The sequence below is a fragment of the Centroberyx affinis genome, unplaced genomic scaffold (assembly GCF_046629955.1).
Source record: "Centroberyx affinis isolate AG114_WGS23_722 - 3 ecotype Tasmania unplaced genomic scaffold, CSIRO-AGI_Caff_v1 ptg010591l_1, whole genome shotgun sequence".
Classification (NCBI taxonomy): domain Eukaryota; kingdom Metazoa; phylum Chordata; class Actinopteri; order Beryciformes; family Berycidae; genus Centroberyx; species Centroberyx affinis.
Window position 1 is genome coordinate 113,483 of NW_027284869.1, and position 17,280 is coordinate 130,762.

The following is a 17,280-nucleotide window of genomic DNA, read 5'->3' on the forward strand; positions in this document are numbered from 1 at the left end:
TGCTGGGCGAAGTCACCGGAGCCTTGATGAGCGAAGTTATCCCTGGTGCCTCGCTGGGGTAAGTTCTCACTGTAGCATACCCTCCGAAAGATTTAGGACTCGACTGGTGGTTTTCAACATTTATTTCCATAAACCATTCCGTAACCAACTCGTTGAATACCAACGTGAGAACTGATAAGACACAAAGATACACCAGTTACATTTATGTTTTCATTATATGCAAAACAGTTAGCATAGCTTTAGCTTTCTGATACAAATCATCAACACAAGTACCGTAAACACTACAAATTGCTAACCTTGTGCCTCCTCGGGGGGTTGCTATTTCCAGTCCTTTATTGTTCATTTACCGCAACTCTTTCATTGCCTCTTTCTCCTTTGTTTACCTTAACTTATTACTTTGCCGTTAACTCGTTCCGTATCACCTTGTTTTTACCGGAAGACACAACATAGCCAGGAAGTGACATAGTAGGTTAGCGATCTCTTCAAAATAAAAGCTCATTACAAATATAACCTTCAAAACGGACAATATGCATATAAAAACCAGATGAATGACATTTTACTATAATGCACTCCAATCATGAAATATATTTATGTAACGAAATCATGTCACAATGCATTTAAAGTAACTTAACTATTAGTTTTTAAAGATTTTAACTTATTTAACCATTTTAGCAACACAAGGCTGCCCTCTTGTGGACAAAATGAGTAACAGCAATACATAAAACCAAAAAGTGGTCTGCTACACTGTACCTGTACAAGGAAAAGGAAGAGGCTGGTTCACGATCTGATGAGATTTCCCTATAACCCCCCCACCACCAATACAATACTGCGCCTTTGCTCCTACCTGAAGCAGTCCGAGGGCCGTGAGCCTGAGCTGCTTCTTCATCAGAGGAAGACAAAGGCTTTTCCCCGGTCGCCAAGGCCTCTATCTGACCTGGAGTCTTCTGGTCGGAGTTACCGGACGCTCTCCGCGGCGCTACGACGAGCACAACCGTGCACATCTACCGTAGGACTAACACAGTAGTAGCCTAGCATAACACATCCGAGCTAAGACAGCACAAAGTTAGCACCGAGGATCTGGAAGAAACCCGCTGACTTTAAACGGCTAGGCTGCTTACAGCTTTACAGCTTTGAACCCGGACTGCTATCAGGAACTACTAGACTCAGATCAACCAGGAAGACCGAGAGGAAACTTCTTTTCTCTCTTTTTTCTTCTCCCGTCAACAGACGGCCGCCATGTTGCTTTACACGGGCGATACTAACACACCCATGATGCATTGCGCGAACGGCCAGAGCCGAGTGGAGCCGAAGTGCCGAACGGAGCGTCATAATAGCGGTGACGTCACTGAGTCCAGCCAGGCTGGTTTAAAATGGTCTAATGACGATTTTATATGAACATAAAATGTGACACTGTAGGCTGTTTCAGCTGTATGGTTTCTCCTGACAAGAAGTGGATTTCACCTCAACAGCCCAAGTATCTGAGACAAGCTAAAGGAAAAACAACAGGATTTATGTCTAAAGTAAAAACCCAGCTTGAGTCGAAGCTTTTTCATCAGGCAAGGCAAGTTTATTCATACAGCACATTTCACACACAACGGCATTTCAAAGTGCTTTACATAAATAAAAGAAAAATAAAGATATAGGTAAAAAGACTTTAAAAAAACTCAATTCTTTGGCACACAGAAAGCCAATGCAGTGTGTGTGTGTGTGTGTACAATATAACTCTTGTGTATTTGTCACTGTAGTTTTAATAACAAAAAGAAATGAAGCAACAATGGAATTTATTGACATAACCTGTTTTAAGTTCCATGACTACAGATATTAAAACTTAAAAGAATAAATAATGAAAATACAAATAAAGATGATTAAAACACACACAAAAAAACCCAGCATCTTCTAAAACAAATGCATTTGATAATTAATGTAAAAAAAACAGTTTCATGAACATGGATGTCACAACTTCACAATTGTTTAAAAATAATGAATATAGAAATGAAGATGTTTTTTCATATGAAACAGCATTGTCCAAATGTTATGAAGATATAGAAAAAAAGAGAAAAAAAGAAACAAAGAATAAACATTTTCATTAATATTCTGTTTGAATTATATGATCACATAAACACGCCCTCATCACACTTCATCTGAAACCACATAAAGTAAATATTTACATGGGATAAAGTAAATGCAATCCTCCAGTTACTGCCACTTGTCATTAATAAACTCAGACCTAAAAATGAAAAGCAGAGCTTTGTCGATGAGACTGGAATCTGTAATTCCATCACTTGTACATACGGACCAAACTTCTATAACAACACCAGCCATTCTTTATAGCATCTGTAATTCATCATTCTTCATCATGTTGGAATCTCTTCATCATGTTGGAATCGGTTCATACTTCATTAACTAGATAAAAACAATCTACAACTCACCAACTGCTTCTATAGACGAGCAGACACACATCCAAACCATTTCACTCATGAGGTACGAGGCAAGGATGACTGTTACTGCCACTGTTATTTGTGCCTTTTGTTTCCCCCTGGCTGCCTCTATCAGACACAGTAACAGCATATCAGGCATCAAAACCAAAGCATATGATCATAAAATCAGTTTGTATGCCGATGACATTTTATTGTACATAACAAACCCCTCATCCTCCCTCTGGTATCTGGCTACTCCATCAATCATCAATCAATCATTACCAGTAAAGCATGAAACAAAAAGAAAATAATCTGCCACTTGAACTTTATTAATAGTGTACTCCATCAATTGGTCAAAATCTGAGATTCTGCCTCTAACCAAACTCAACTGAGATGGAGAGGTCTGGAACTTTTTACCTTTTTAAATGCAAAGCTCAATCTATTAAAAACCAAGGAATCCACATCTCATCAAATTTAAACAATTATCCAAACTCAACTTTGTACCCTCACTACAAAAAAATAAAGGACAATTTGGAAATAAACTACCATTATCTCTGATATTTTAATTTCCACCATCAAGCTGGTTTTCCTCTCAATTCTGCAGTCAACACATATTACTGGAAAGGCAAAAAAAAATAAAGCTTATTTAAAATATCCAACTTCCAGGAACCCAAACCTTCTATCTTTACTTCCTTTCGCATCAATTACAGAACATCCAGCACTGGACAAATAATGTAAACCCATCACAGCTTCACATAGAACAAACTACAACTCAAGAACCTCCCATCAAAGACATTTCATTCTTCAACAAAACCATAAAAACTCACGGCTGCTTCAAAAGAAACTATCAACACCACCACTCGCCTGGTGGAAATATGGCACAACACCATGTTCCTAATAAACAGAAAAACTTTTATTTTCCAGACAAGGGAGCTAAAAGGAATAACCAGCTTAGAACATTTATTCAATGAGGGCTTGCTCATGACCTTTGACCTCATTCAAGAAAAATACAACATACTGGATCACTGCTACTTCAAGAAAAAAAAACTTACATCAACAATCTACACAGTAATAATAAATCTATATTTCTATATCAAAAAATCTGTTCACTCAAACATAAAAAAAATATTACAAATCTTCTCCAGAAAATATCAATTAAAATAGATAAATGGACATCAGATCTTAGTATGCAACAATCCAGCATAAACTGGAAAAGTATATGTAATAACACTTTTTCCATGACAGGCAATTCCAAAACATGTTTAAAATTAAGATCCTCTGCAGAACCCACATCACCAGGCACAAACTTTACCATATGAGCTTCACAGATAGCAACATATGCCCGACCCAAACCCTGAAAACAGTTAAGGTGCAATGATGCAACATGGGCCACAGATAAATTCAGTAATTACGCATTTAATTTATTGGCATTTCCTGCAATGATTGCTCTGATTTTAGAGGCTTTGGCAGTGTTGCATTTCATAGTTAAGATATTTTTCTTCCACATAGCCTTCAGTTTTATTAACTCTTACATCATGTATGCCTATGTTTGATAGATCCATCCACCACATGGATTTGAAGAACACGGATGCATATTAGCAAGACAATTTGAACCGGCAAACATAATATTTGCCTGCATAAATTAAACAACGTGCAAAGAATGGGATCCTGGGCACAAAACCAGCCTAAAAGTGTGTATGCAGATTTTCAGATTTGTAAACTTGGCTTGGGAATGTTCCGCTACGGCAACATCGACCTATTCATGCGCACATTTTGCAGATAGTGGAAAATGACGAATCATATGGCAAAGTAGTGAAATAAAGTAAAAATGCCCTTTATACTCAGTTCATTTCCAGGCTGACTCCACATGAACTTAGAAAGCCCTCTAATATGCTGCGTAATTTGTTGCCTTTCGTTTGTCCAAAAATAATCAACATTTCATTATAGTCTCATAGCGTCTATAGAGAGAAGTTTTTCTTACACCTGTCACACCAGTATGGTTTCTCCCCAGTGTGGATACGCTGGTGTAAATTTGATGCACTTGATTGAATAAAACTCTTCCCACATTGGTCACAGTGATATGGTTTCTCCCTAGTGTGAATACGCTGGTGTTGCTTGTATGTACTTAACTGACAGAAACTTGCTCACAGCAGTATACTTCTGACAAAGTATTATAAACTATGAAACCATATGATAACAGACAAATAATATCCTGTGGTATGTAATGTGTAATATAATATTTACTGTCATAACATATTCCACATGATACAATATATGAGAGCATCATATTTTATTTCCTCCAGACATCTTGTATTGTCAAATATCTTATCATGAATGTATGAATAACCAAGCCAACAGGCTTATCATACATCAAATAAATATACAAGCTAACAGGTTCCCAACAGATCAACATCAATGTTACAACAGTGATAGTTTTTTGTGTTTTGGGGGAAATTATTCACATAACTGATTTTATAGCATATACTGTGTATGTGATCATTTCTTTTTTTTTTGTATTTTTAGAAATGCAATTGTGTGATTTGGCCACAAGAGAGCTCTGTTGTCCACTTGAGTTCAGTTGTTGTTAGTGGAAACTACTTTACTGAGAAAAGAAGGTCAGGGAAGAAACTGTGGATGGAAAATCTCCACACAAGTGTCTGTGTGTTATGTCCAGAGACTCTAAAAGGAGGAGTCCTAAACTGACTTTATGTCACACATGTTACTTTGTTCTACTTGTGTGCCAAATGTTATTTTAGTGCAATTTCTGTTAACAGAGCCCGAGAGTCCATTTTATTTATTGTTGTTGTGGTTGTGTGGTTTTATTTTATTTATGTTATGTTATTTATGATGTTATTTTATTATGTTATGTGTTATTTATTTAGGATATTTTAATATTTTTTTCACATTACAATGTCTTAATATTCTTAAGAATTAAAAGTGCATTGCTATTTGAAAGGGTGTACTTGCATTATTATGCTATTATATTATCATTATATCAGTGGCAAAATATATCAGTGGCAAAAAATGGTCTTAAAATGAAAATAATATCGTTTATCGCAATTATTTCTGGGACAATATATCGTCCAACAAAAGTAGTTATCATGACAGGCCTACTGAAAGCTAACCTGACTTGCCAGATGGTTTGTTGATCGTGATCTCGTGAATCCAGCTGCCTCGCAAGGTAAACTTAAAGCTGCAATAAGCGATTTTCCACTAGAGGGCGACAGAAACCAAAGTAAATAAACCACAGCAAAGCTGCTGGGCTACGGAGGCCCCTAAGGACAAAATTAGCGAAGGACCGTGCATAAAGGCTAACAGCTAAGCTAAACGTACCTACAGAGAAGAGTCGCAGGTTACCAGTCTCACTTTGACAGATGTTTCTCCCACTGAAGGTCACATGACCCACAATGACGAGTGAAGAGGCAGGTAGCAAGTTTACTAGTTTAACAGTTTACTAGTTTAACAGTTTACTAGTTTAACAGTTTATTAGTTTAACAGTTTATTAGTTTAACAGTTTACTAGTTTAACAGTTTACTAGTTTAACAGTTTACTCGCTCGCTTCATCGATTCCAATATTATGATAATTTTTTTCAGGAATGGGAGGGGGTGAGCGCCGCTTTTAAACAGCGAGGGAGGAGACAAGCTAGTTTTAAAAAACACAAAATCACAAAAATCACTTATTGCAGGTTTAAAAAACTGTTTTCAGCTTTGCTCCATCAGCCAACTGCACAAGGTTTAAGGCAGAGGATAACATCAGTAAGTAGATGGTTACCAGTGGAATAAATGAGAAGCAAATGTTCCAGTGTAAATAGGAGTTGGTTTATTTTGAGGTGACGTGTTACTTGGAGAGTTGTTTGTCCACTCAGCTGATATCTCTGGTCAAACTAATCTAAAGGGTTAAATTAACTCTGATGGGTGTGGACTGACAGAAACACTGTACAGTGTTGATTTGCACAGATCCTTTAAAGAAGAAAGAGGAGAAAAACCTACAGAAAGTTAAAAGTGGGTCTACAGTGTTTAAATCATGTCCATGTAGGTCTATTTCACTGCTGGGAAGTCTTCCATCTTTGAACCCACTCAGTATTTTTTAACTGACTACTGATTTGTTCCAAATGTGTCTTTCATGATCAACAGTACTTGGATATTTGGGGCAGTTGTTGACAATTTAAACCACTTACATATCATAAGTGTAGTAACCTTAGCTTCCCGTCTAGGGCAGCAGCACGCCTAAGCGTCTAGTCTGCTGCAAAGAAAAGGAAGACGAAGAAGAAGTGTGTAAAGCAACATGGCGGCCTACTGTTGGCGGGAGAAGAACAAAGAGAGAAAAGAAGTTTCCTCTCGGTCTTCCTGGTCTTCCTGAGTCTAGTAGTTCCTGATAGCAGTCCGGGTTCAAAGCTGTAAAGCTGTAAGCAGCCTAGCCGTTTAAAGTCAGCGGGTTTCTTCCAGATCCTCGGTGCTAACTTTGTGCTGTCTTAGCTCGGATGTGTTATGCTAGGCTACTACTGTGTTAGTCCTACGGTAGATGTGCACGGTTGTGCTCGTCGTAGCGCCGCGGAGAGCGTCCGGTAACTCCGACCAGAAGACTCCAGGTCAGATAGAGGCCTTGGCGACCAGGGAAAAGCCTTTGTCTTCCTCTGATGAAGAAGCAGCTCAGGCTCACGGCCCTCGGACTGCTTCAGGTAGGAGCTCAACAATATGAACACACCAACGGGACGCACGAGCTTTCTGCAGTCTGGAGGAATGGGAAAACTGGTTTGAAATCAAGAAAAGTTTGATCTGTCGCTGCCGTTAGCTATCATGCTAACCGGAGAACTCGCTAGCTAAACATTAGCTTTCTGATGAACTAGAGCTCGGAACTTTCTGTTGTTTTAATCTAAACTGGTTTACTGGTTGTTCTCTACAGTAATAAACTCCTGGTTAATGCTGAACCATCCGCTGCTTTGTAAAACGAGGCTCCATTGAAGCAAAGCAAAATTGATTTCTCATCTCATTTTAACGTGTCCATTAGGAAATGAATAATGGCTTCAAAGGCTACAAAGGTCGGAAGTCTATAGATATGATCCAGATGTTTAATTGAACAGGTCAAGACGAAGTATCAGAAGTGATGAAAAGTGTCTTTTCTAGTTTGGACAAACAGCTTAAACCTCAGCCGGTTCTGACTCGCTGTGTTCAGGGGGTCGATCCACTGAAACACGAAGCTATGGCAAAGTCCCCGTATGTGTGATGGAGTAGAGTTTGCTCACCTCATGGGTGCTGGTAGGAAAAGCAACATGTAATATATATAAGGCTCCCGCACACCATCTACTAACGTTTCGGTCACAGACCTTCTTCAAAGCATCAGACATGGAGCTGACGTCATCCGTGGGCTACTTACAGTTTTGGTCGTCATTGACAACAGGTACAAGACGATTGTCAATCAGCACGCTCAATTAGCCTATCAGCATATCAATTACATCAACCAATCAGCATTTATCAAATTAGTAAATCAATAAAAAGGCCAGCATTTGTCGTATGAATACAGTTTATCTATACTGTATATATACTGTATATCGATGTGCATGTGTGAGGAACTCAAAGGCCATTACCTCATACAAGTAAACCTTTACACTCCCTTGTTGTACCTTTTTTGTATTATGATGTTTTATATTGTTTTTGTACTATCTTTATATGTATTTGATATATTTGCTCAAGGTCGGCCATTTTGTATATATAGGAGCTTTAACTTAACTTTGACTCTCCTGTTATACTAACTGATTGTTTTACCATTCACATTAATGAAACCTTCATATTTCTTCAATACGTTTAAATCTTCATAGAACTGCTTGGATCCTACAGTCACTGCTTGCAGCTATATTATTATTGTAATTATTACTATTATTGATGTTGTTTTTGTGGCTGTTCCCTTGTCTTACCGACTGTCTCTTTTTGATGATGTCAGAGCTGATTGGCGGAAGAGAAGCATCTGGCGGAGGAGGAGGAGAGGAACGTCGTCGGCCATTTTGTCTCCGTTCAGGACAGCTGTGTTGAATTTGGTGTTCGGCACTAAGGAGGCAAGATGAATTCTTCAGAAGAGGTGAGAAGAAATATCAGTTGGAACATTGATGTTAATCTGTTGGTAACTGTTACAGCCATTTCTCTTCTTTACCTTTTTTATTTGAGTAGTATAGAAGAATAGCATCACCTGGTGGCCGAGTCTGTTTTCACCAGACAAACAGGAAATATAGGAAGTGAGCAATCACAGTTTCTTTGCCAGTAAATTGATGTAAATAATAATGTAACTTATGTTTTGTTATTTGGTTACTTTTCATGTTATTTGATTTACTCTATCATATTCTGAAAAGGCCTATTTCAGTTTTTATTTAAACTTTGTGGAAACCCTTTTTCTTTCTTACTTCACAACTTCATCTGCTACTCCATTCATTCATCGTCACCATCATCATCACCATTACAAATCATCAAGAATCAACAAACTGAGTAAATTAACTCAAGAAATGCGTTGAGAACATGTTCAGCATCTATAACTGTGCGGAATGTGGAAACATTAGAATTGGCCGCTTTCAGCATCTATAACTGTGCGGAATGTGGAAACATTAGAATTGGCCGCTACAGTAACATTAGTCTATTAGTCTCTTAGTTACTGTCTAGGTAGTAATTAAGTGTTAACCTGTCTCTCTGTCCTGATCTCTTTCTTTATATCTTTCTCTATGAAACAGAGAGACACCAGCAGACCCAAACGTCACCGCTGTCAGCAGTGTGACAAAGCATTCATGACACCTAAAAACTTAGAGATTCATCAGAGAGTTCATACAGGGGAGAAACCTTACTCCTGTCAGCAGTGTGGGAAATCTTTCAGTCAGTTAGCTCACCTAAGAAGACACCAACTTATTCACACCGGAGAGAAACCATACAGGTGTGACCAATGTGGAAACAGTTTCAGAGATGTAAGTTCATACAGGCAACACCAGCGTATTCACACTGGAGAGAAACCATACCACTGTGAGCAATGTGGGAAGAGTTTCAAACATTCTAATACATACAGGCAACACCAGCGTATTCACACTGGGGAGAAACCATATCACTGTGACCAATGTGGAATGAGTTTCCATCGTTCAAATACATGCAAGGTACACCAGCGTATCCACACTGGAGAGAAACCATACCACTGCGACAAATGTGGGAAGAGTTTCAGTCAGTCGGGTCGATACAGGGCACACCAGCGTATTCACACTGGAGAGAAACCATACTGGTGTGACCGGTGTAAGAAAAACTTCACTCTGTCGTCTTCTTTGAAGAGACACCGCTGCATCTGAACTGCTGCAGAGCGCCTCCTACTGTCTGCAGGAGGAACAAGCTTCTCTCTGTCCAACCAACACAGGAAGCTCAAGTGTTCAGGTCACAACACCAAACTGAGCCTCGTTCTTTGTACGTGTTTTTTTATTAATCCAGACCAGTGTGATACAAGCTGGATCAAACTGTCTTGCTAATCTGCATCTGGCTAACTTTGTTACTTGAATGCGTGTGACAGATCCATTTATCAAACGCAGATGTAGTGATCTTGGATAACTGTGCGCTCCCGTTTTTAAAATAAGTCTTTATTAATTCTTGCCTGTAATGATCTCGCCATATATGATTTTGATTTCTTTGGCTTCCATTCTCATGGGGAACGGGGAACTGGGAAACTTTACAGGAACGACACCTCAGTAAATCTGTCCTCAGACGACCGAGCCTTTCGGTAATTACTTGCTCTAAAACCCTCGGCCACAAACACAAACAGCAATTATTAACACTTAAGTAACACTTCACAATGATAAACTCATAAAATTATGTGTTTAAAAAAAGAATGCTAAAATAGGTAAGGATAATAACACATAAAAGAAAAGCTAATCAGTGTGCTTTACATAAGGGTTTATCTGTGATTTCAGATCTTGAACATTGATGAAGGTTCAAACAACAGAAAAATAGAATTACTGTAAAGGATAAAAGGCAATGTTAATTACAACCTAAGTTAAAAAGATTTTGGTTTTGAGGTGGCGTTTGAAGGACCTGAGGGCTCGTGCAGGATGTAAAGTCATGTACAATCTGTAATATAGGCCGGGCCTAAACTGTTAAGAACTTTGTAAACAAGTAAAATATGAAAATAATCTTCAAACTGAAACTGTAAATAATCCCTTCTGGTTTAAACCTGTATCTTTCAGACACCATCTTGGATCTTGGCGATCTCTTAGGACACGTTCACTTCTAAAAGCTTTTCTAATTATAGCAGCATTTTGATCTATTGGCTTCTCTCTGTGTGGCAAAGCTTGAGGGGCGTGACCATGGTCATGGGAGGAGTCAGGGAAAAGAAGGGTTAAGTGTGTGTGTATGTGTGTGGGGGTGGGGGGGGGGGGGGGGGGGGGGGGACCTGCTGCACTGCACAGGTGCCTCACCTGAAGTGAAGTGGCCATGCTGGTGACAGGCAGGTTTGGGTTTAAACAAAGCAAATAAGAAACATTTGGTTATTATGTAGGGTTATACTATAAATTGATGTGTGTGTGTTAATCTATAGGGGGGCCGGTGTTGGTTGGACTTGAGGGAGCCGAGCCACAGGGGATTTAATGAGCGTGGCATGTGTGGAGATTGCAGGTAGAGAAATCCGGGACGGTGTGGTTGATGTTAAAGAAGAGCCGTGTATCTTGATGATGTAATGTGTGTAAAGTGTGATGATGTTATTTAGAGAACTAATTGTAATATGATGTTTTTTTCCAGCTAATTCCATAGCATGTCTTGATATGTACCTATCGTCCATGCTACCTGGTGTGGCACTGTAGCTCACTTTGACTATCAATGAAACAGAATACATTAACAATGCCTAGTGTTGCCATTTGTGGGTATGGAAATAAACTAAATCTAAAGAGGAACCAGTGTGTGGAAGATTTGTGTACCCATGCATGCATGTCTGGAAATGTTTTCATGGATTATATTTTAAAAAGCCTGGTCATAATCCAGCTAACTCTGACTAAACCTGTGGATTTGCAGGTTTGATCTTAAGAATCTGTTGCTCTGGTGAGTTAGACTAAGTTTTAAACTTGCTTCAAGGAACAGAAGATCCCGGTCTGATGTCTAATCACACTGTCACACACACACACACAGTTGATGATTTTTTATTTTTTTTTTACTATTTTTTTAGGGGTCCGGGCACATAAAATGACACTCATTGACCTCAACAATCAAGTTTACATTTTTGCAATTATCTCAAACGGTTTGGCTTAGAGTCAAAATTCTTTCCTCATTTTAATCTCTCAATTCATCTGCATCTTTGCTCCAGTGGTCTTCTGCTCTAAAAATGTCAAATTTTGCAACTTTTTTCTCAATTTTCTCAAAATCCTATTGTCGACAACTCGTCAGAAACCATTGGGCCAATCGTCCCAAAACTTTGGCAGAATCATCTACAGACTTCGCTGATCTAATTTTATCAGGGAAATTTCGATACATCAATCCGTTTTGAAATTCTACATTTTTTAGACCTGTGTCTTTAAGTTCAATTTTGCATAAACGCTCATAAATCAAAATTGGCTCAAGCGATTTTAACCAAACTTGGTGCACGTGTTCGGATGCTAGGTCCGAGCTTCACTACGCTGTCTTGGGATATTCTGCCACTAGGGGGCGCCACAAATGCGAAAAATGTATATCTCGTATTCGGCTACATGAATTCGTACGAAATTCGGTTCGCACGATCTAGGGTCATGACTCAGTCGATACATAAAATTTGGTAATGATCGATTAAAGTGGGCGTGGCTTATTACAACAAATCTACATTTCTAGACATTTCACATTCTAAAATTAAAAAAATCTAAATAAATCACCCGTACGTCCTACAGGGCTGAAATTTTTTCAGCACATCCACTGAATTGTGACAAAAGTTTTCCTCACTGCAACCTATGGTCAATTCAGAAGTCTGTCACTCTGTATTTTTCAAAATATGCAAAATCAATTCACATCTATATCTCCACAAGTCTTCATTCATATGCTACCAAAATCGACACGGACATTCTCTAGATGGTAGATATCAAGTGTGTCAAATAGTGTTCAGATCGGTCAAACTGTGAGTCCGCAGTGCTATTCAATATCTTACTATAATTAGTACTGTATGCACATCATTTTCTATTTCGCCAAATGTTTGATCAAACTTCACAAAAATATTTGACAACACACCTGAAACCAGCAGAATGATGTGTGATTTTTTTCAGGATTTTATCACTAACATTTTGACTGTTTAAACAGACAAAAGTTTTGCTCATGTGATGTCATTGCCTCAACTTGTGAGAAGATGTGTGGAAACCATGTCTCCCCAGTGGTGCAGTCAGTAAGTCACCTTCTCTGGGGGTACAAAGGTCCAGGGTTTGAATCCCCAAGTGGCCAAGTCCTACTGGACAACAATGTAGCAATTCATGCATATGGTATATTTTCAAGTGCTTGTTGAGGTCATATTAAGCCGAAGGTTGCCTATTGTGACCCTGTGAACATTTATTTTTGTTATTTTTCTCTGCTAAAAGTGTTTGTGCAGCAAAGACCGTATGACGTATTCCACCCACTACTCAGGCACATGTAATGACACTCATCGACCTCAAGGTGACGCTGTAATAATCAACTTTACGCAATTATCTCGAAAACGGCTTGGCCTAGAGTCAAAATTCTAATCTAATCTCTCAAGTCATCTGCATCTGGTCTTCTGCTCTAAAAATGTCAAATTTTGTGATTTTTTTTGCAATCTGCTTGGACCCCAATTATTGCCGCTTGCTGTTATATTTATTATTATTATGCTTTTTCCTACAAGGAAATCTGCCTTCCAATGCATGAAAATAGGAGTGTTTTGACATATAACTTGTGCACATACAATGAAAGTTAAACTGTACAGTGTCAGAAAATGTCAGAAAGTGTATTATATGCAGCGTTTATAGTTAAAAATGTAACATCATGGTATTTTTCTATTATTTTGACATCAAACATTAATATGGGTGCTCATTTGTTGAATTTGACGATTGAATACAAAGTAATTGGTTTAAAACAGTATTTATACGTTTAAAATGTCGCGCTTTTATTTTGAAGGCAAAACGCCAAAACCGGAAGTGTTATTCTGTTAATTCGAGCCAGCGGAACGCGTCTAGCTGGCGGAACACAGCCAGCCGAAGATTATCTCCTAGCTCGATAAAAATTCGTCTCAATCTAAATGTGAGGCTTTTTTTGTGTGTTCGGCTCAGTTTGTAACACTGCAAGAGAAAGAGGCTTCGATTCTGCTCCGACACAGCGCAGGCGGGCGGCTCAGAAAACGGTGAGGCAGCTATCTGTTGAATGAATACTAAGACCAGTAACGGAGGACAAAACAAAACTCAGATCCGCTGCGTTCCGCAGGAGCGAGTCTGTAATCTGTGAAGTTACGGCAGAGAACAAAAGTTGGTCGGAGTTACCGGACGCTCTCCGCGGCGCTACAACGAGCACAACCGTGCACATCTACCGTAGGACTAACACAGTAGTAGCCTAGCATAACACATCCGAGCTAAGACAGCACAAAGTTAGCACCGAGGATCTGGAAGAAACCCGCTGACTTTAAACGGCTAGGCTGCTTACAGCTTTACAGCTTTGAACCCGGACTGCTATCAGGAACTACTAGACTCAGGAAGACCAGGAAGACCGAGAGGAAACTTCTTTTCTCTCTTTGTTCTTCTCCCGCCAACAGCAGGCCGCCATGTTGCTTTACACGGGTGGTGGTTTTTCGAATAACTCCTTGTACTTGAGTTTCACAATTCAGACTGGAATCAAAGATGCCAAGTTACGGGCAGAGGACTTGATGGTGGTTTCAATGATGCCAAGATTCTAGTGAATCCCCAGTGTCCAATTGCGGGGCCAAATAAAATAACCTCAGTCCTATCCTGGTTGAGTTGGAGAAAGATTTTAGACATCCATCACTGCAGCGAGGCAGTGATGGATGTGAGCAGCGAGTGATTACCTCTTTTTAAAAACTTGTTGGTAGGATATCAAGGGAACAGATGGAGGAATTCATATGTGACACAATATCTAAGAGAGTGAAAATATCTGCCCAAAACAACCCAATGATGTCAACACTAATGAAACCTTAATATTTCCTCAATAGGTTCAAGTTTTCATATAGCTGCTTGGACCTCATTATTATTATTATTATTATTGTTGTTATAATTATTATAATATTATTCTTTTTGTGGCCATTCCTTGTCTTACCGACTGTCTCTGTTTGATGATGTCAGAGCTGATTGGCAGGAAGGGAAACATCTGGCGGAGGAGGAGAGGAAAGTTGTCGGACATTTTGTCTCAGTTCAGGACAGCTGTGTTGAATTTGGTGTTCGACACTAAGGAGGCAAGATGAATTCTTCAGAAGAGGTGAGAAAAAATATCACTGTTGTAACATTGATGTTAATCTGTTGGGAACCTGTTAGCTTGTCTATTGATGTGATCTATGACATATCCCTCCCTCCTTTTGGAATATTAGCCTTTTGACTTGGTCATTCATACATTTATGATGAGATATTTAACAATGCATGATATCTCAGCACATCAGCTGCTGTTGTTGTCCAGGTCTGGATGAAATAAAATATGATGCCATGTATTGTATTATGTGGAATATGTTATGATAGTAAATATGATACTACCCAGTACATAGGATACAGGATATATATGTTGTTTGTCTGTTATCATAGGTTTCATAGCTTACAGTAACCCCCCCCCCACACACACACACACACACACACTGCTCCCTCACACTCTGTCTCTCTGCTCTCTGTCCTGATCTCTTTCTTCATATCTTTCTCTACAGAAACAGAGAGACACCAGACCCAGACGTCACCGCTGTCAGCAGTGTGACAAAGCATTCACAAGACTTCAAAAGTTAAAGAGGCATCAGAGAGTTCATACAGGAGAGAAACCTTACTCCTGTCAGCAGTGTGGGAAATCTTTCAGTCAATCAGCTCACCTAAGAAGACACCAACTCATTCACACCGGAGAGAAACCATACAGGTGTGACCAATGTGGAAACAGTTTCAGAGATTTAAGTTCATACAGGCAACACCAGCGTATTCACACTGGAGAGAAACCATACCACTGTGACCAATGTGGGAAGAGTTTCAGTCGTTCAACAACATATACGGGACACCAGCGTATTCACACTGGGGAGAAACCATACCGCTGTGACCAATGCGGGAAAAGTTTCAGTCAGTTCAGTACATACAACGTACACCAGCGTATCCACACTGGGGAGAAACCATACTGGTGTGATCGGTGTAAGAAAAACTTCTCTCGCTCATCTTCTTTGAAGACACACCGGTGCATCTGAACTGCTGCAGAGCGCCTCCACTGTCTGCAGGAGGGAGGAGGATCAGACAGTGGGTGTGGCTGGTGGTGATGAGGAGGCTGGAGGACGGCTGTGTGCCCGGCACCAGCATCTCCAATGCAATTATTTTGGACCAATTGAGGCGCTGCTGAAAGACTGTAATGAACTTGAGACTAATTCACACAATATGAGCCTATAATGAAATATAGATTATTTTTGGACAAACGATAGGCAACAAATTACGCAGCATATTAGAGGGCTTTCTAAGTTGATGTGGAGTCGGCCTGGAAATGAACTGCAGTGTAAAGGGCATTTTTTCTTTATTTCACTACTTTGCCATCAAAGTTTTCCACTGTCTGCAAAATGTGCGCACACATGGGTCGAAGTTTCCGTAGCTGAACGCACATTCTCACAGCAAGTTTGTTTTTATAAATCTGAAAATCTGTGTGAAGAGTGGTACACACTTTTCAGGCTGGTATTGTGCACACGCAGTGTTTTATAAATGAGTTCCCAGGATCCCATTCTTCATATGTCGTTTAATTTATCCAAGCTAATGTCATGTTTGCCGATTCAAATTGTCTTGCTAATCTTCATCCAGTTGTTTTCTTCAAATGCATGTGGTGGATGGATTTATCAAACATGATGTAAGAGTTAAGAAAACTGAAGGATATGTGGAACAAAAAAGTCTTAACTATGAAATGCAACACTGCCAAAGCCTCTAAAATCAGAGCAATCATGGCAAGAAATGCCAATAAATTACATTTCGCAATTTACGCAATTATGCAAATTATGCAATTTATTCATCTGTAGCCCATATTGCATCATTGCACCTTAACTGTTGAATCACTGCCATCTGTGAAGCCCATATGGTTAGGTTTGTGGGTGGTGATGTGGGTTCTACATAGGATCTTATTCTGTATTTAATAAGTTTTGGAATGCAGGTCATGGAAAAATAATTATTGCATATACTTTGCTAGTTGATGCTGGATTGTTGCATGCCAAGGTCTGATGTCCATTCATTTTTTTATTGGAATTGATATTTTCTGGAGAAAAGAAGGTTAGGTTTGAGTGAACAAAGTTTTTGATAAAGAAGGGGAGTTGTTACTGTGTAGATTGTTGATGTAAGTTTTTTTTTCTTGAAGTAGCAGTGATCCAGTATGTTGTATTTTTCTTGATTGAGGTCAAAGGTCATGAGCATGCCCTCATTGAATAAATTATCTAAGCTGGTTATTCCTTCTAGTTTTCATGTCTGGAAAATAAAAGTTTTTATGTTTATTAGGAACATGGTGGTTTTGATAATTAGTTTAAATTTAATGAAATATGGATTCCTTCATATTTAATAGACTGAGATTTTAAAAGGTATAAAGTCCCAAACCTCACCAGGCAGAATCTCAGTTTTTGACCAATTGATGGAGTCCACTATGACTAAAATGTGGCACACTCTTTTCTATTAGTTTTGTGCTTTACTGATAATGATTGATGATTGATGGAGTAGCCAGATACAATAAAATGTCATCAGCATACAAA

At 39.1% G+C, this 17,280-nt stretch overlaps 2 protein-coding genes across 2 annotated transcripts in view; both read left to right on the forward strand.

Annotated features, from left to right (window-relative positions):
• The window catches only part of LOC139640780 (zinc finger protein 420-like), a 68,788-nt gene extending 58,069 nt beyond the window's left edge, over positions 1–10,719 (forward strand). The window contains 1 exon segment of the mRNA XM_071514956.1: positions 9,217–10,719. Coding sequence (XP_071371057.1) covers positions 9,217–9,727 — 511 coding nt within the window. The 3' untranslated portion in view covers positions 9,728–10,719.
• LOC139640782 (zinc finger protein 3-like) lies at positions 6,736–15,825 on the forward strand. Its single transcript, XM_071514958.1, is given in 3 exon segments — positions 6,736–7,096; positions 14,675–14,807; positions 15,241–15,825. Coding segments are annotated over 2 exon segments (603 nt in total). The 5' UTR covers positions 6,736–7,096; positions 14,675–14,789.
• The last annotated feature ends 1,455 nt before the right edge of the window (positions 15,826–17,280 follow it).